The following is a 19,618-nucleotide window of genomic DNA, read 5'->3' as shown; positions in this document are numbered from 1 at the left end:
TTATTTACATCTTAAGCATTTAAGCTGATGCTTCATCCAGAGCAGTTTAGCGAGAGTAAGCAGTAGGAGGTCAGTGTCTGATTCAAGGACACTATTTACAGGACATATGGTTGCTTCAGGATTGAACCCATAACTTGTCATTTATAGAACAGTCCCTTTAATGTTCGGCCACCTGGCTGCTTTATTTGTGGCTGGGTAATATTGTGTAGAAGCGCTTTTATAAAAAATGTGATGAAAGTACTCTTAAGTCGAGTTGGTGTAAGTTACAGCAGATGCCATGCAGCTGGAAGCTGAGGGTGAAATCTCTTTTGAAGTAGTCTATTTTGGGGGATGATTTTGAGGACTAATCTCACAGCATGCCGAAAATATTTTGACCACAACCATGAAAATGGATGGAGCAGTTAAAAGGAGAGCAGGCCAGCATGGTAGCTCATCTTTGCTGTCTCTACCTTATTTATAGTCCAGAAAAGCAAAATAAAGCATGAGTTTAGCAGCAAAAAATTACAAACAAGCTTGAAAATAAAATTAAACTGAAAAAAATAAGCATACTAATTAAAGTATGACAAATTTAAAGACTGCAGATGTATCCTAAAACACAGTAACAAAGCACAACCCAGGAAACCAGTTGTTTATTGGAAGACAATCTTGGGAGCAAAAATCCAGCTGATCACACTTATGCAATTTAATATATGACATCATATACATCTCAGTACGTTAATAATTTCAGCCTTTAAGGCCTCCTGCATTTCCACTATTGGTACTTTTGTGCATTCCTGATTCAATCCTCCTCTCTCGTTCATGTTCCAACCCTTTGTCCAAAAAAGTGCTTCCTATGTTTGACTAGGTTTTCAGTAGTTATGGCACACAGCAGTTAACCAAATAAATTAACTTAGCGCAAAGAAACTTTGTACCCAACTGCTTACAGTACTTCATGCTACGAGATATATTGCATCTGATGCTACAGAATGCTTGGTGGAAAAATAGCAATAAAAGTCAGAATCCATAAAACATAGAAGTGAGATTTAGCCCAGAGTCCTTGTTGGGGTGATTTGAAAAAAAAAGTACACCAAGTAATATTTTTAGCATATTTTTCTTCAAATTATAAATATTTACAAGGATTTGAATTTTCTGAAAAACATAAGAATCACTTTTCAGGCATTTTTGCTAAACTGTGTAAAATTTTCTCCTGTCACGAGTAGCCATTCCTTAATTTCTAAGTACCATAGACCAGCGGTCCCCAACCCCCGAGCCATGCACTGGTACCGGTCCGTGAGTCGTTTGGTACCGGGCCGCGAGTGTTGAGGTTCAGGTGTGCAATTTATGGTTTACCGGGGGTTTTTTTCTTCGTTTTATCGTTCATATTTATTGTTTTTATCGTTACCTCAGTTCCCCTGTGTCTTTTCCCGTGTGTTATGAACACATTTTAGTTATTTAGGGCCGGTCCGTGGCACAAAATGAATGAAATATTGCAGAAAGACTGATGGAAGATGGAAACTTTTTTTCCCCTTCACATAAGAAAGAACACGCTTTTGGTCGATTAAATGTCTACTAAAACTTAAACACTGTAAAGAAGTGGCACACAGGAATTATGGCAACATCACATTGAAAGTTTGTAAAATTCATATAGAGAAATGGTCCTCATGCTAAACTTTCACCACGTTGAATGTCCATGTTTTTAAAAAAAAACTAACAAAAACAAAAAAACATCAATTGTTTCCAAACCACCTCATCACTCGTCTCCTTAAAGCCATCTATTTTTGAGTCTTATTTCAAAAGCTAAGGAGCCCCCGCATCATTGATTGTCCACTGGCCAAGGTAACGTCAGGTGACAGCTCTTGGAAATAGCCTTTGTAATTGGTCCCAATGAAACTGGCCAGGCGATCACTGCTTCATAGTGTTCTTGATGGTCCACCTCTGCCCCGAGCAGGGCTGCAGGACCAGCAGGTGGCCGGAGTAAACATTAGCCGGCACCACCTCCAGACAGCGTCCAGTAGCCCGATTTATGATCGATTCGTTCTGCAAGGCAGAAGGAGATACAATACTTTGGTTTTAACAGATTTCACAGATGGTCTGTGAACAATGCGTGATGGTGACAGAACAGTATGTAACCAGACCGGGCCTTATGTGAACTGTTGCAACCTCTTTCTTAAACAAATGGCACTAACTTTTTACCTTACATCTATATAAAATAAGTAAGGTCTCCCTATTTCCCTAAGACTTCTACGTCTGCAGGACTCTTCACTGCTTGTCCTGCTGTGTGACAAAGAATCGATGTGGCAGAAGGTCTGCAGCATCACTGTTCAAGCTCTCCTCTTCCCGTGCTACAGGCTGTAACTCTTTAGTTTTTAAAGGTTACCCAAACAGAACTAAAAGACCAACAGAAAATTGACTTACAAAAGGTTTTTCACATTAAAAGAAAAAGAGAATCAATGCCAAAGTAAAAGGTATATTGAGTCGCTTGTTACCCTTTAAGCAGTCTGGGTTTAGTTGTCTTAAGAGGACCCCTTATTTTCTAGCATAAATATAATTTTACAACAGTTATTGTTCATATTAATCATAGCCAAAGTCTCAATTTATGTGCAAATAATCCCCGTTAACCAGACTGCTTTGATTTCAGTAATAGCAGAGATGATATCCTAATATAGTCATCACAAACAGACAGATCTGTCCTACTGGTGTTAAAACCTTCTGTTTGTGAGGGTTTTAACACAAAGAAAGGTGGCTTCAACGGAGGTATTCGGAATATAAAGGCGGTTCTGTCAGATAAAGCATGAACTACGGGGCTGCAGCAATGCTGAGTATGAGAGAAATGAAGATTCATGCAAAGCTACTCTCATATTAGAGTCCAAGAGAAAAAAGAATGGACCCAGACATGAGCTCAATAGGTCCCTTTTAAAATCTGACATATAGATACTTTTCCTCTCAACTCTATGCCAGTAAATTTTAGTTTCTCTTATAAACACTCAGTTATATCATTGAAAAAGAGATTTCTTTACACTTCTGACCTGAGAGAAATGCCATGTCTTCTGTTTCACGTTGGTCACCTTTTCACAATTGAGGAGCTGAGGAAAGTTGCTCATCTGATCGTACACCACACAACGAGTGTCCTCACCAGTGCTGCCTAGGGGTCCCAGAAACAGCTGACCTTCTTTAGTGTAGCGTCCTAACTAAGAGGAAAACAGATACGTCACACATACAGTAAACGGAAAGTTACTGAACTGGCTGAGTGAATACTCTTCTCTTTATTAGCTAACGATGAAATAAGTATGTGATGATGTACAAGTTGAAGGTAACCTGGCAGGAATTTTCCTTGATTATGCAAGCTGTTGGGTTTTTTTTTTGCTGCTTTGAACAAGAGGATGGTGTTGTTCCCAATACTGCTGAGAGGCAAAACATGTCTTTGTTCTTCACTGAGTGCTAAACACAAAGATTTTCCTGTACATCACTGCTAATCACAGTGTTGTTTCAGCAGAGTTCTAACCCACATATAGCCCTAACATTTTATAAACACCAAATTCTGCAGTTTTCTCAACTTGACAGAAAGAAAAAGCAGAAGTGAGTCAGATTCTTCCCGCTCTGTTTTCTAACCTTTGTGTCTTTCACTTCAGCTTTTTCGTTCAGATTAATAGTAATTTCCACTTTAGCAGTGCAGATAAAACAGTTCCTTTGGTTGCATCTAGCTCTGAGGCTTTGAGTGTGCTGACGATAAAGACTGATTGGGAAATTGTTTATATCGCATTCTGTTCCTAACAAAGCATGAATAGTGGTTGCAATGCCTTGCAAAAGATATAAAGATAAAGCTTTCCATCAACCACCCAGTCAGCCCAGTTTGGGTCTTTTTGCAGAGTAACTGCATCCTGTTTGCAGTACATCATACAAAAGTTAGGTGATTTAACAGCGTTTGGACTCAAAATCTTAAAAAATCCCACTTGTGGTCCCTAGATGTCACTGCTTCTTCTTAAGAACAGAGTATTTATTAAAATGTTTTTCTAGTATCTTTGACCACTACAAGTTACATTCATCTTTTCACAGATATTCATATCGCACTTTATTTTATGCACTTATGTGCTTTATCTGTTTTGCATACACACCTACAGCCAGTCACCATTTAACCTAACGTGCATGTCATCGGACTGTGGGAGGAAGCCGGACTACCTGGAGAGAACCCACGCTAAGACACCATGGGGTCGCTTTTATCTCCGTGGAAGTGCAAGTGTGAAAAACTGGTGGTCTAATAAAAACTGAAGACTTTTTGTTCCATCAAAAGGATAACTTTAAAAAATGCAACTGAAGCATGTCTTGTGAAGAAAGTGTGATGCGGCTGTTCGATTTGTATTGTTGATTGTCATTTATGCTTAGAAATATTTACTTATATATGCTTAGAGTTTTGTAATTAATTGTAGATTGGTAGAGGTTTTGATCCTTGATAGTCTGCAAACTGTGTGTGTATTAGACAGCACTTTGGGAGCATGAGAGGTCATACCGTGTTTTATTGTTTTATGGTAGGATTAACGTAGTTGCGTCTGTTCTAGTCTAGTCTTTGTTTAGATGAACTGCAGGACTTCCTCACCGTGTTATCTAGGATGAACCATCTAGGGTGAGGGGGAGGCTACCCTCTTCCTGACCAAGGATGTTTGACCCTTTGATCAGCAGTCCACACACACACACACACACACACACACACACACACACACACGCACGCAGTAAGGATGGGCGGACATGTCTCAGCCTCCACCACTCTCAGCACTGGAGCCCCCCAGGGGTGTGTTCTGAGCCCCCTGCTGTACTCTTTGTACACATATGACTGTGTGGCCACTACCAGCTCCACCACCATCATCAAGTTTGCTGACGACACCGTCGTGGTGGGCCTGATCTCTGATAACAACGAGACGGCCTACCTGAAGGAGATTAGGAATCTGGAGAACTGGTGCCAGAGGAACAACCTCCTTCTAAACGTCAGTAAGACAAAGGAGCTGATAGTGGACTTCAGCACTAAGCAGGAGAGGAACTACCAGACCCCCGTCATCAACGAGTGCCCAGTGGAGAGAGTGGACAGCTTCAAATACCTCGGAGTTCACATCACGCAGGACCTGTCATGGTCCTGTCACATCAACACCGTGGTGAAAAAGGCCCGTCAGCGTCTCTACCACCTCAGACGCTTGAGAGACTTCCAACTGCCCTCCAAAGTGCTCAGGAACTTTTACTCGTGCACCATAGAGAGCATCCTGGCGGGAAACATCTTAACCTGGTTCGGGAACAGCACCATGCAGGACAGACGAGCTCTACAGAGGGTTGTGCGGTCAGCTGAGCGCACCATCCGCTCCGAGCTCCCTGACCTGCACTCAATCTACAGCAGGCGGTGCTGGACCAAGGCCAGGAAGATCGTGAAGGACCTCAGCCATCCCAACAACAGACTGTTCTCTCTGTTGAGGTCAGGAAAGCGATTCCGCTCCCTGAAGACCAACACAGAGAGACTGAGGAGGAGCTTCTTCCCGCAGGCGATACGGTCTCTCAATCACACCACCACACAGTACTGACCCACACATACAGTTCTTACACACACACTGGACTTTCTGGACTTTGTTTTTGCACAACACTGGTCACTATATTCTTCATTTCCGGTTAATACTTGTACAGCTGCTGTTATTGTGTATATATTTATTTATATTTAGATTTCTTCATACATTCTTATATAGTTCTATACTGTGTATTGGTGTATTTTGTTGTACAGTTATTTTATTTTCAACTTTAATTTATATATTTTATCTTATTCTTCCCAGTTAAATTTACCCTTCATTCTAATTTGTGTTGTACAGTTATTTCATTTTTAACCTTAATTTATATTTTATTCCTTCCTAGTTAAATTTACCCCTTTTTAATTTTTCATATTTATTTCCTACCTTATTCATAGCCTTTCCTTTTTTGTTTTCTTTAGGTCACGAGCAGTTGTCCAAGCATTTCACTACATATCGTACTGTGTATGACTGTGTATGTGACAAATAAAATTTGAATTTGAATTTATTACTCTTTGTGTGTATGTAGACGTCATATGTTAACGAACTTATGCATATTCATGTAACCTCAATAAAAGGACAGTGGTACGGGAGGACGGACGAGAGCAACTGGGGCCAAGCGAAGGAACGGCGATTGTCCGGTTCTCTCCCGTGCACGAGTAACATGAAGCTTGCCTACTTCGTGTCTTGCTTTGCAGTGTAATTATATTGCCTTTAACGTTCCAGCGGATGGGTTCAAGCTACAAACCTATCAGCGGCACTCATTTTTCCAGAATTGAATTGAAATTTTAGCTCCTTTAGCATTTTACCACTGAAGCCTTGACTTTCTGCCTAAAGCACCTGTTTACCACTGTGAGCTAAAAAGAGAGGCCCTTAGGGCTGAAGGGATGAAGAGCTGACACTGGCTGACTCAGGGCTTCAACACAAAAAGTGCAAGACACAATTTTATTCTGACAGCAGAACTCGCTCCTTGGAGGATTTCAGCTGAGCCTGTGATTGAGACACAGCTGCAAATCACATCACCGGAGAAGCTCACTGTATGTTTTCATGAGAAAGCAAAGCAACTGGAAAAAGATGGAGTATACTCTTTAGTATGGTGGTGAGGAAGAGTGTTGTACCTGAGGACCCCACCCATGGCATGGGTGCAGGGTGGCTGTGTGGTTCTCCTTCACACCCTGATCCATACACAGGTGGCTTGCTTTAGAATTGCGGACCTTAAATACACAAAAAAAAAGAGTCAGACTTAATTCATAAAATATGAATATTCCCCAAAATAATTACCGATTAAAAATGTATAAAGGCTAAAAACAAGGATGTGTCAGTGTGGATCAGACAAAGTTCTAAATCTCATTTATTTTCTATTAACAGCTGAGAAGATGTGGATGTACATGCTGTCTGAGTCCCTGCTTTCTTGTTATATTTTGGTCTGTGGAGGAGATACAAGTTTCTTAGGACTTTGTGTAAGTATCATTTATTTAATTTCAGTGGTTTAATTTGTACATCAGATCTTACATCTACAAACTTACTTTTTCCTGTGTCTTTGTCCTTCATGGCTCACCTCACCGTAGAACAGCGTATCGTTGTACCTCCTCATCTCTGGGTAAACGTTGTCTAGGTACCAGTGAAAGCTCTTACATTGCAGACTCTTCCTCAGTGCAACCCTCTGTGATATGTCTCCGTAATCAATACCGTGGTTCTGCAAGAGCAAAGGAAGTTATTATGCCTAAAGTCTCTACATAAATTGTGGAACCAAAAGAAAAACTGTTTGGCTCTGAACATGGACATCTGATAGTCACAAACAGACAAGCATGACTGACAGCATCCTCTCTAAGAGAGGTCTTGGTGCAGAAAAATGCCGTTCTCACCTCCATGGGGATGTTCCAGGCCAGGTAGACATTGGACTTGTACTCATCCATCCAGACCTCTGCCACACGCAGGGCATTAAGGCGTGTGTGGAAAGCTATGTTACTGTGGTAAGGTTTCTTCATTCGTGCAATATGAGCCACTCTGGAGCAAGGCAGCACCTCCATACTGCCTCCACACAGCCACACCTGTGGGTAGTAGGAGTATGAATTAAAGCTCACAATAATATACTGCTGGCTGCTGGGCAGCAGGAAATATAAATAGGCAGATGCACAGTCGCCGCGATGTCCTGATTTATAAAGTCAATTACAGCTAACAGCTGGAGCATAGAGCACCTGGAAGGACGTGTTTTCTTTGTGCTGGAACTAATGAAAGCTAAATCTGTACATTTAGAAGTCCTTCTCGGTTTTTCTTCTTGTTTTCTGTTATATAAAAAATATCTAATTGTTGCTTTTATTCATTTTTTTCTAGCCAACCTTAAGGGGCATCAAGAGGAGCTGAGGTTTTCGGCACTTCAGCACTGGGTTAACTTTTAAGCTCCAACTGTGAGTATACATACATAAATGCATGTTTTTTTACTTATATTGTTTGCTGTGACAACGTATCATCCAGAGCACTCTCCCAGTCAGCGAATACACCATGATGATTCCAGGCATGTCATTAAAGATCAACAAGAAGAGACGGTCAGAAGCACAAGTCATGCTTGAAGATGTGGCCAAAACATCTTCTACAGTTCACCATGCTATTTCCCAGCTTTGATGTAGGACAGCGGGCCAGAACAATAAGACATGAATGCTAGCATAGCCCCAAGAGCTACACAACAACAGAATAAAAAAAGAAGCATAAAAGCAAGCAGTTTACACAATCATAAAAGCATAAGACAACAAGTGAGTTTTGAGTTGGGACTTAAAGAGAGAGATGGAAGAGATATTTCTTAAATCAGGAGGTAGGGAATTCCAGAGTCGTGGAGCAGAGCAGCTGAAAGCCCTGCTCCCCATGGTGGCAAGACGGGGGGAAGGGACGGAGAGAGAAAGGGAAGAAGAAGATCTAAGACATCGAGATGGGGCAGTGATCTGAACCAGATCAGAGAGATATGGAGGAGAGAGATGATGAATAGCCTTAAATGTGTACAAGAGTATTTCTTCTTCCTGACCAAGATTCGTTCCTTTTGTTGCTTCTCATTAACAGAGGTCAAAGAAAGTATAATGATAAAGTGGAGAACTACTGGACATCATTCATTTTTGGTGCTAAAGGTTTAAGAATTAACTGCAGCAGAAGAGCTTCACCTGCTTGTGAAGTGGTTTAGAAAAGAAACCTCAGAGCATGAAGGTTGAATCAATTATCTCCTCATACAAACCACCCAGCAGCTGAGCTGAAAATGATATCAGAATGGCTAGAACAATGTTATGGTGCATCTAGAGCTACTGAAACAGCTCTTAATGCAAAACTTTAAAAAAGAGCTTTTTGACCTAGCAGACTTGCTATTGAAGAAATAGGAAGCTGAACAAGATAACTTCCTCCCAGGATCCTCTCTGGAAACAGCCAGTGGTACTCATCCCTTTTTCCAAAAGCTTCTACACAACCTCAGGAAAAATGGACATGCCCAAATAAGGGCATCATGTAGCTACAATCTCTAAGTTGATCAGTGGTGGAATCCAATGACCTAGCTGTAATCCTTACTTCATTCACAATGATAGCCATCAAAATCAGCAGGTCAAGACTGAGGTATCCTCTGCAGGTTTGGAGAACAAATGTGCAAAGCCAGCAACTGACCAATTAGGAACTATCCCAGCCACAGAAAAACACAGCCCTTAAACAAACACAGAGGCTTCAGAGGAAAACCCCTTGAAGAACAGATGAGAACAGGACATGGTGCTGTGAATTCATTCATGCAGGACTGTGAGTGAGATCAAACCACTGGACCCTGAATTGACCTCTCACTGTTAGGTAGAATTGTTGTGCACATCCACAAGCTTCAAAAGGAGATTAACTGCTCTCATAATGAATAATTTACCCAGAAAGTGGATCTCGGCAGGGTACTCACAGAAGAACTGAGCATCAAAATGGAAAAGAAAGAAGATTTAAGACACGTTAGGCATGGTTGTTGTTGACAGAAGGACTGGTCTGAGTATTTTGGAAACTCCTGATCTACTAGGATATTTCTGTATTACCATCTCTAGGGTTATCCCAAGGGATGGTCCAAAAAAGAGGAAATATCCAATGAGAGACAGTTCTCTGGGTGAAAATATCTTGTTGATACCAGACCCGACCAGAGACTGCTTTGAGCTGACAAGAAGGCAACAGTAAAACAGATAACTTCTTCTTAAAAACCACTTTTGCATTACTTTGAACCGTGAACCTTGAAGAATTTGGGCTAGAGCAGCAGAGGACCATATCAGGTGCTACTCTTGTGAGCTAACAGGAAAGTCTCCACAGTCAGGGGATCTCAATCAGATAGATCACGAGATTCCCATCGTGAATGCACAGCTGACAAATCTGCATCAACTGCATGAGGCCATCATGCCACGATCAATCTTTGAGGAATGTTTCCAGTACTTTGTTGAATCTATGCCATGAAGAATTAAAACAGCTCTGAAGGCAAAAGAGTGTCCAACCTAATACTGACAAGGTGTATCTAATAAAGTATCTGCTGAGTGTGTCCAACCCACGAGCCTTCTGCTGTGAACATAATGAAGACATGGATATCCAAGCTATCTGAACCCACGTCAAAGTGATGTGAGCGTAACAGAAACTTCAAACTGACAGGTCGCCAAACAATTGCACAGATGCAACCTATTTCACTCCTGACAAACATTCCTACTGGATAAAAAGTAGGTCCGTCAGTCTTTCTTCACACTGGGAACAATATGAAACATGTTCCATCCACAGATAAGGAGCACTACAAACAGAAAATGGGCACATAGGTTTTAAAGATAACCTATGTGTTTCTGTTACCCAAGGACACGGGTGCTAACCAACAGAGGGTATGCCAAAAAAAAACATTTTACTGCTCTCTGCCACACTCTAAGATAAATAAGCAGTACTATGATTTCATGTAAAAGATGTTGGACAACAACCATGCAAAATTGCCCCATAGAGGTGCTGATATCTACCGCTTAACATTCATTATCCCAAGAATCCTGTTAAAACCCAAACAGTCATTGATTCAAGTGCTTGTTATGAAAGAGTTTCTCTGAATGAGGGCCTTCTCCCTGGACACATCCAAACAATCCTCTTGTAAGGGTTGTAGTGAAATGTAGAAATGTTGTTGTCGCAGGGCAACTCTGGATATGTGTCCCACTGCTTTGTAGTAAAAGAGGAACAGAAAGAAATGTGGTTCTTGAGATGTGACATTGTGGGCTAGATTCATGTCTTTGCTAATACTTCATCTCCAGCAGTTGTAATATATTTATAGGTGCGTTGAAGCTGAATTTTAGCTGTTTTATTGCATCTGTACACGTTTACTTATCTAGACTTAATTTTGGGGGGAATCTTGATATTTTTGATGACAAGATATAAGAACTTTCCATTTCAGATTCAAGTTATGACCAAGTCAACTCAAAGACAAGGCAACCGTTTTTGTCTTTCTAAAAATATTTGATTGTTTAGCTTGCTGGATAAAAGCCAACACACTCGGGTTGTGAAAATGTTTGACGTTATTTTTTCAGGAAAAATCTAATAACCTTGCAGAAAAACAAAAGACTCTCCAATCTCTCAAAATGTACAGAAACAAACTCCAACCTTCCTGCTCTGCTCTACGTGACCTATTTATCTCCATTGCCCTGCTGTGAGCTGCTCACACAGGACTGGTCCTCCAGGACTCTTAATGGGGCCTCATTTATCAGTGGTGCCACGCTACGGTGGCCACTGCTCCACTTAAAACCTACAGGGGTAAAGAGGGAGCAGGAACAAGAGGAAACTGGGTGACACACAAACCCTGATGCCTAGTTCGATGTTCTCCCCTCCGTAGACGTCCATGCCTGAGTCGAGTAGACCGAGTTCTCCAAAGTAGTCCCGATTGGCCACAAAGGAGCATCCAATCATGGCAGGCGTCCTGCAGCCAGGAAAACACACTATCATGTGACACTGAGCGTTTGCAAACACCAGAATGTGTTTTTTTGTGGCTTTATCTGATGTTTATTTTGGAGTACTTTTCTACAACCCAAATCTCCACTATGCAAAGTTTCACACTTTATATTTCAGCCTATTATGTGGAGGGTAAATCTAAACATTTTTGTGCATACTCATGCAATTTATTCTTATTTTTAATTAAAGAATGGAAGGAAATCCAATTTAACACAAATATATGGGTGATAATCAGATAATTAAAATCCTATTTTCACCACTCTCTAATTTAGGCTGTAATTTTTTTATTGCTTTAATGAAGTCTGGTTTCCCATCAGGAGCTTTTTTTCTTGTTTTCCCCTAATCTTCCCCAAAACTAAAAAAAGAACTTGGTGGCAGTTTTATTGAAAATCTTAAAGAAGTGGAAAAAAATACATCTCAGAAGTGTGAGATCTGTGTTCACGTTTAAATGGGAGAAGCTGGCATACCTTATTGGTGCAGACATGTCTCCCTCCTCCCACCACTCTTTGGGTGGATTAATGTACATGCACCACAGTTCCCAGTTGTAGCCATGGCCAGAGTTCTCATAGCGCTCCACCTCAAAGGTATCGTGCTTGATGTTGTCGATTGACGGCAAGATAATCCTCTTGTGGTTTTCTTTTATTCTAGCTAGAACTGGTTCTGCCCTGAAAAAAGTGCAAACACACACACACTCACACATTTAGTTGACTTTACTTTGTGCAGAAACAAAGTTTATAACATCTTTTAAGAGCACCACTTTTTTCATCCACTTCAGTCAAATAGAAAGTTCCTTGTGTCGTCCCAGTTTTATCACTAATTCTGTTTGATTCAGCCGAGTTGAGCTCTGCAGGGGGCAGTGAGAGAACTGCACGGTATACCTTAAGTTATGCACTGAACTCGAAAATGAGATCCACAAAAAGACATCAACAGGATGTGGCAGTTGTCTTAGCGGGGTTAATAAGGTCCCTCATTGCATGCTAATTTCTTGACAGTATTTAGCCTTTGATTCAGTTCACCACCAAGCGCTCAGCTTTTTTGAATTAGTACAAAACCTTCATTTTTTATGGTTACTAAAAATTTACTTTTACGACAAGTTCTCCAAGAGGGGTCCTGTTTTGGTGTGTGTTTTATGTGTGCTTGTGATGTTTTTTTTAAAATAAAATCCGTTCAACCTGATCCCACAGCCTCAAGTGTCTCATTTTAAAACTTCTCAGGCGTGAAATAGCTTGGCTCTTCCTTTTATGCAGCTTCAGCTATCCTTTGTCTTCTCTTTCCATGGTTTCTTTGCACTTTGTAGCACTCTTTTAACACTGATACCCAAAGCTCTATTATTGTCATTGTTGTTATCATGAATAAGTTATTCCAATGTTCATACATTTGGCAAAGATATGTTTTTTTCCAGATTTAATTTTGAGTACATGTCATTTTTGTTTTTGAATGCTGTGTTTCACTTTAATTTACACTAAAATAAGCCTTTTTCCAAATACCAAAAATTCACTCCTGACTGTTAATAACACCGTGCTTCCCGCTAGATGATAGGACCCACTCACCATGATGGGGTGAACTCCACATGGGCATCAAAAAATCCTGTCACCTCAGCAGTGGCTACCTTCCAACCCTCGATCCTGGCCCTGATCAATCCCTCTCTCTTTTGGTTCCTTACAATCTTCACCAGGCCGGGATAGCGTTTGTTCACATACTCCTCCAGTGGACCTTTCAGTTGCTCTACAGTTCAGAAAATGAAGATAACACATCAAACAAAACAAGTCAGAAATGCTTATAAAGACTGATCTTTAGTTGATCTTTGAATCTGCCGTTTAGCTTATAATCTGCACATCTATCCTTGAACAGTCTGCCAGCTGGAGTTTTCCAGTATTTGATCTGATGTCAGGACTAATAAAGCCTGAAAAGAATATATCACCATTGCAGCTAAGTTGGCGAGTTTAAGAAGAATCCCTACATGCTAAAGAAAGTGCTTGTATTTTTTTCTTAGCTTCTCTAACATCAGATCCATTGCAGCCCTCTTTACTGAAGAAAGGAGGAAAAAAAGAAAAATGCTGTTCCAGAGTCCCCTCTGGCAGCAACAATCAAAGCCTGACACATTATGCCTAGCTTGCATAATTATTTTCATGCAATCACAATAATTGGAATTCATGTCGATAAATATGAAAGGACAGCAGAGTGAGCTTAAGCAACCATTCCCAGTATGACAACTCTTTTGTCTCACTTCTCTCACTGGCAGCCTGCACTCCTTTATAAACCGCACATCAAGCCTTAGTATTGGTTGTGTGAAACAACATGATAAGAACACAAAGGGCAACCCACTAAGCACTAAATGGTAAATGGCCTGCATTTGTATAGCGCTTTTCTAGTCCCTAAGGACCCCAAAGCGCTTCACACTACATTCAGTCATTCACCCATTCACACACACATTCACACACTGTGAATGTGTGTGTGAATGCCCCAGGGCAGCTGCAAGCTACATTGTAGCCACAGCTGCCCTGGGGCGCACTGACAGAGGCGAGGCTGCCGGACACTGGCGCCACCGGGCCCTCTGACCACCACCAGTAGGCAAACACGGGGTTAGTATCTTGCCCAAGGATATTTGGCATGCAGCCAGGAGGCAGCCTGGGATCGAACCACCGACCTTCTGATTAGTGGCTGACCTGCTCTGCCACCTAAGCTACAGCCACCCCACTAAGCAGTGTTTTTGATTTTTATTTTAGGCTGTCCAGAGACAAAGAACTAAAAAATATTTAATATACAGTGGGGCAAAAAAGTATTTAGTCAGCCACTGATTGTGCAAGTTCCCCCACCTAAAATGATGACAGAGGTCAGTAATTTGCACCAGAGGTACACTTCAACTGTGAGAGACAGAATGTGAAAAAAAAATCCATGAATCCACATGGTAGGATTTGTAAAGAATTTATTCGTAAATCAGGGTGGAAAATAAGTATTTGGTCAATAACAAAAATACAACTCAATACTTTGTAACATAACCTTTGTTGGCAATAACAGAGGTCAAACGTTTACTATAGGTCTTTACCAGGTTTGCACACACAGTAGCTGGTATTTTGGCCCATTCCTCCATGCAGATCTTCTCGAGAGCAGTGATGTTTTGGGGCTGTCGCCGAGTAACACGGACTTTCAACTCCCGCCACAGATTTTCTATGGGGTTGAGGTCTGGAGACTGGCTAGGCCACTCCAGGACTTTCAAATGCTTCTTACGGAGCCACTCCTTTGTTGCCCGGGTGGTGTGTTTTGGATCATTGTCGTGTTGGAAGACCCAGCCTCGTTTCATCTTCAAAGTTCTCACTGATGGAAGGAGGTTTTGGCTCAAAATCTCACGATACATGGCCCCATTCATTCTGTCCTTAACACGGATCAGTCGTCCTGTCCCCTTGGCAGAAAAACAGCCCCATAGCATGATGTTTCCACCCCCATGCTTCACAGTAGGTATGGTGTTCTTGGGATGCAACTCAGTATTCTTCTTCCTCCAAACACGACGAGTTGAGTTTATACCAAAAAGTTCTACTTTGGTTTCATCTGACCACATGACATTCTCCCAATCCTCTGCTGTATCATCCATGTGCTCTCTGGCAAACTTCAGACGGGCCTGGACATGCACTGGCTTCAGCAGCGGAACACGTCTGGCACTGCGGGATTTGATTCCCTGCCGTTGTAGTGTGTTACTGATGGTGACCTTTGTTACTGTGGTCCCAGCTCTCTGCAGGTCATTCACCAGGTCCCCCCGTGTGGTTCTGGGATCTTTGCTCACCGTTCTCATGATCATTTTGACCCCACGGGATGAGATCTTGCGTGGAGCCCCAGATCGAGGGAGATTATCAGTGGTCTTGTATATCTTCCATTTTCTGATGATTGCTCCCACAGTTGATTTTTGCACACCAAGCAAATACTTATTTTCCACCCTGATTTACGAATAAATTCTTTACAAATCCTACCATGTGAATTCATGGATTTTTTTTTCACATTCTGTCTCTCACAGTTGAAGTGTACCTCTGGTGCAAATTACTGACCTCTGTCATCATTTTAGGTGGGGGAACTTGCACAATCGGTGGTTGACTAAATACTTTTTTGCCCCACTGTACCTATGAAAATATACTCACTGTATATATATATAATCAAAGCATTTCTTTAGCAAAGTGCACATACTAGCCCTTTTTAAGTTCATTGACATATGTGCACTCAAACAGGCCCAATGAGATTGAGGGTTATACCCCAATTATTTGTGTTAGGTTTGTAAGCTTTTCCAAATGAATACAGAAAATCAGCAAAACCACCATAAAGAAAGCTTATTTAAATAAAGCTGATATTGGGAGAACAAAGCCCAAGGGGTGGAAAATGAGTAAAAAACCTGTGAAGCAGAGAATAACATGAGGGACTGTTGCAGAGCGCATGAGTGAAACAAGCTCACAGATGAGCTGACAAAGATTGGCAGAAATCACTTTAGAGCAGCCGGGTAATAAGGAACAGGTGAACATAGAGTGGAGCAGATAATTACGAGCAAAAACCCAAACAAATACTTTCAGACAATCCTAAAGCTCTTATTTAGTTGCATAGAGCCATGTGTGAACATTTTGTCTTTACATTTTGCTTCCAAGGAACCGAACTGTCTTTTAATTCTGTAATTTATTTCACGTTCTTCAGGCTTTCTGAAGCTCCTTCAAATTTTTCTTTGGACATCATTTTATTATAATTTTCAGTGCAGTCCTTTATTTGTTTGTTCCTATGAATCATTCACACATAATAAAGGCACCTAACTCAAGGGACAAATTCGTTACTGGCACATTACCAGCAGCTTGTCACAAATACACAATTTGTTTCCTGCACAAAAAATGACAACGATAACACACCAGCAAGGTGATTACCAAAGAGCTATTAGCCAAAAACTTGACATATGTCAAGAAACTAAACAAGTAGAGGACAAAAGAACTGGCAGCTTAAATAAAAACATCTACAGCAGACGAACAGAATTTGAAAGTTGTGTCCTTAAGAAATAACACAAAACTGACACACAACCTGAGAGATGCATCTGGCATCTTATGTTTGCAAGTTTCAGTAAACTGCTGCATCTATTTCCCATTTTCCTAGCAAAATACAAAGACATGATGGCTTATTAGCTCATCCTATCCTAAATAACCACTAATGTATGCCAACTATTGTCACTGCTACACTATCAAAAGCTGAAAACAAACATAAAAAACATACAAATTCATCACCACAACAACACAGTTGATAAATAAAGAAATACAGAAGCACACATGCAAATAGAGAGATGACATAAAAGTTCTCACTCAGCTCCCTGCGGTGCTGTTTTAAGCTCCAACTCACTCTAAACAACACCAACGGGGGTCTACTGCTTCCTGAGCATCAACGACCGCGCCACCTTTTTAAGATAAGATAAGATAAGATAAGATAAGATAACCTTTATTAGTCCCACACGTGGGAAATTTGTTTTGTCACAGCAGGAAGAGGACAGTGCAAAGGTTATTCACTAGTTTCAGTTTTATAATAATATAAAACTTAATTATATAATTATATTCAGGTTACATGACACTTATTGTATAAGATAATTATTTCTGGGATGCTGAATGACAATTTGATGTGTATTTTGTTGCTTTCAGTAGAAATCCTGCTGATGACTCAGTGGATTTTAGATGGAAATTCTGTGTTTCACTCACTATAAACCATCTTCTAATCAGAGGGCGAAAAAGCCACTCTTCTTATTTGGTATTAGCTGAAGAAAATATTTAATCTATACTGACCGTCATCGCTGTTGTCGTCCACCAGGATGACCTCCTTGAGCAAGTGCGCCGGTGTGTGATTGACAGCTGAGTGGACTGAGCGCAGGATCACCGACAGAGCCTCGTTGACGAAGATGAAGATGAGGGAGATTTGGGGAAGGTCTCTTGAGTAGCTGACCTTTCTACATCTGTAGAAAGACACGACACAACACCTGTAAACTACTTGCATTAAGTAATACGAGGTGCCAGTGGAGCACTAGAGTGATGGTTTGGGAAAAGTAGTCTACAAAGTTATACAATTAAAAAGACAATCATGATTTTGTATTGATGAGCCCATTTACCATGATTTCTAACATTTCTGATCAATTGAATGTTGTATTAAATAACAAGGAATATGCCTTTCTTTTTAAAAAATGAGGACATTTCTCAGTGAACCTTAATTTTTGAGTGCTCGCATATTTAATTTTGAATTTGTAAAAAAGACTAAACTACCTCCATAGAGCTGCTGACGTCTTGTTCAATGGGGCTGAAAGGCAGAGCAAGTGCTGCTTCCTGTTCAACTATAATCACAAGGATTTATTTTCCACATTGGCCTTTTAACTGCATGTGCTGTTTCAGATAGAAACCCTATTTTAAACTTGTTTTGTTTAAACAGCTCTAATGAAGCGGAAAGCGGCAGGGTGAGGCTTTGGCTCTAAGTTTAGCACATGTGGGAAAGGAAGGGGCTTCTTTTATTGTCTCCTTTTCACGTCTTTTTTTCTTTTATCGATTATCTTATTTCCTCTGTGAAATAATAGCTAATTAGAAGTTATTCTATAACAAATCCAGTGTTTTCAATTCACGAGGTTGGAGAACACTTTTTTAGGGTTTTTGGCAGGAAACCATTAGAAAACAGAAGGCAACATTAACAAGATTAACCACGAAGAACTGGGACATTTGTCACCTTTTTTCTCCTTCTGATACAATATTGCAAAAGTCTTGAGGCATCCTCATTTCATTATATTCTGCTGGGAAAATGGGAAATAGGCAGAGCAATTCACTGAAACGTGCAAACATAAATGGAAATACAGTACATAAGGCAAAAATGTACTTGAAAGTCAATATTTGGTATGGCCACCTTTACTATCGAACATAGCCTGGACTCTCTCTTTCCGGAACACACTGCTTTAATAAATGTTGAGGTCTGGGCTCTGGGGAGGCCAATCCATGACTGATCTAGGTATACGTTTACTGTATTCACCGTGTGTTTGGGATCATTGTCGTAATGAATAAAAATATGCCTTTTCCAACTAGATGCTTTTCAGCTGGGACTGCATGATTAATGAAAATCTTAATATCTGGTTCATATTTCCATCAGCTTTCTCAAGATTCCCAACACCACTGGCAGAGCCTTCATCGTGTTTTACAGATGGATGTAAACACCCTCTGTTGGAGTCATATCAACAATTATTTGAACCAAAAATGTCAAATATGAATTCATAATGCTGTAAGACCTGTTGCCACTGATATAGTCCAGTTCTCGTGTAATTTACCATACCTCAGCCTTTTCTCCCTGTTTCTCTTCACTAAAAATGGCTTCCTGACAGCCTTCCACTGAGACCGTTTCTGATGAGGCTTCAGCAAACAGCAGATGGATCCATTAAAGGGCCAGTGCATCTCTCAGGTACTTCAAGTCTTTGCTTTTCTTTATATTTTTCTACATCTTAAGGACATGATTTCCAGATACAGTTCATCTGCTGTACAGAGTTATTTAGTCCTGCTACTTTTCCGGTTTCCTCAATTTTTTTAAGGACTCACAGCACGCCAGATTTTTGGGAACCACCTAGTTGGTTCAAAATGTTATTTTTACCTATCAGATTTTGTTATCTTTTAGATTCTTAAAGTGCTATGCTGTGGTGTGCTGGGGGAGCAGCACAGCAAAGAAGGACTCATCCAGGCTGGAAAAACTGATCAGGAAGGCTAGCTCTGTGGTCGGCATGAAGCTGGACACCCTGGTGACAGTGGCAGAGAAAAGGACACTAAAGAAACTGATGGACATTATGGACAATGCCAGGCATCCTCTGCACACGGCCATTAACAACCAGAAGAGTCTGTTCAGTGACAGGTTGCTTCTCCCCAAGACAAGAACTAACAGACTTAAAAACTCCTTTGTCCCACACGCCATCAGACTGTTTAACTCCTCTCTGGAGGGGAGAGGGAGGGGAAACAGGAGGACAAAGGAGGGGGGAACAACTAAGCTGTAGTGCCTCTTCACCTCACTGTGCAATACCTTTTGTGCAATACTTTTGTAAATAGTCAACAGTGCAATAGACCTCAATACTCGATACTTTGGGAGCCATAAACATCATTAGACCAGTGCACATATTGGTAAATGGACTGGTTCTTATATAG

At 40.9% G+C, this 19,618-nt stretch overlaps 1 protein-coding gene across 1 annotated transcript; it reads right to left on the bottom strand.

Moving 5' to 3' along the window:
* Nucleotides 1–613: 613 nt before the first annotated feature.
* On the bottom strand, nt 614–18,484 carry LOC145419927 (polypeptide N-acetylgalactosaminyltransferase 17-like). Its single transcript, XM_080288403.1, has 10 exons — nt 18,468–18,484; nt 17,249–17,415; nt 13,013–13,187; nt 11,930–12,127; nt 11,313–11,430; nt 7,379–7,564; nt 7,072–7,209; nt 6,632–6,727; nt 3,006–3,167; nt 614–2,016 (listed from the first exon to the last, which is right to left on the bottom strand). The coding sequence occupies exons 1-10, from the start codon at nt 18,482–18,484 to the stop codon at nt 1,882–1,884; spliced, it is 1,392 nt and encodes a 463-aa protein (XP_080144529.1). The 3' UTR covers nt 614–1,881.
* Nucleotides 18,485–19,618: the final 1,134 nt, after the last annotated feature.

Source organism: Astatotilapia calliptera, chromosome 14 (assembly GCF_964374335.1).
Source record: "Astatotilapia calliptera chromosome 14, fAstCal68.1, whole genome shotgun sequence".
Lineage (NCBI taxonomy): Eukaryota > Metazoa > Chordata > Actinopteri > Cichliformes > Cichlidae > Astatotilapia > Astatotilapia calliptera.
Note: the sequence above shows the minus strand (reverse complement) of the source record. Positions and strands in the feature narration are given on the sequence as shown.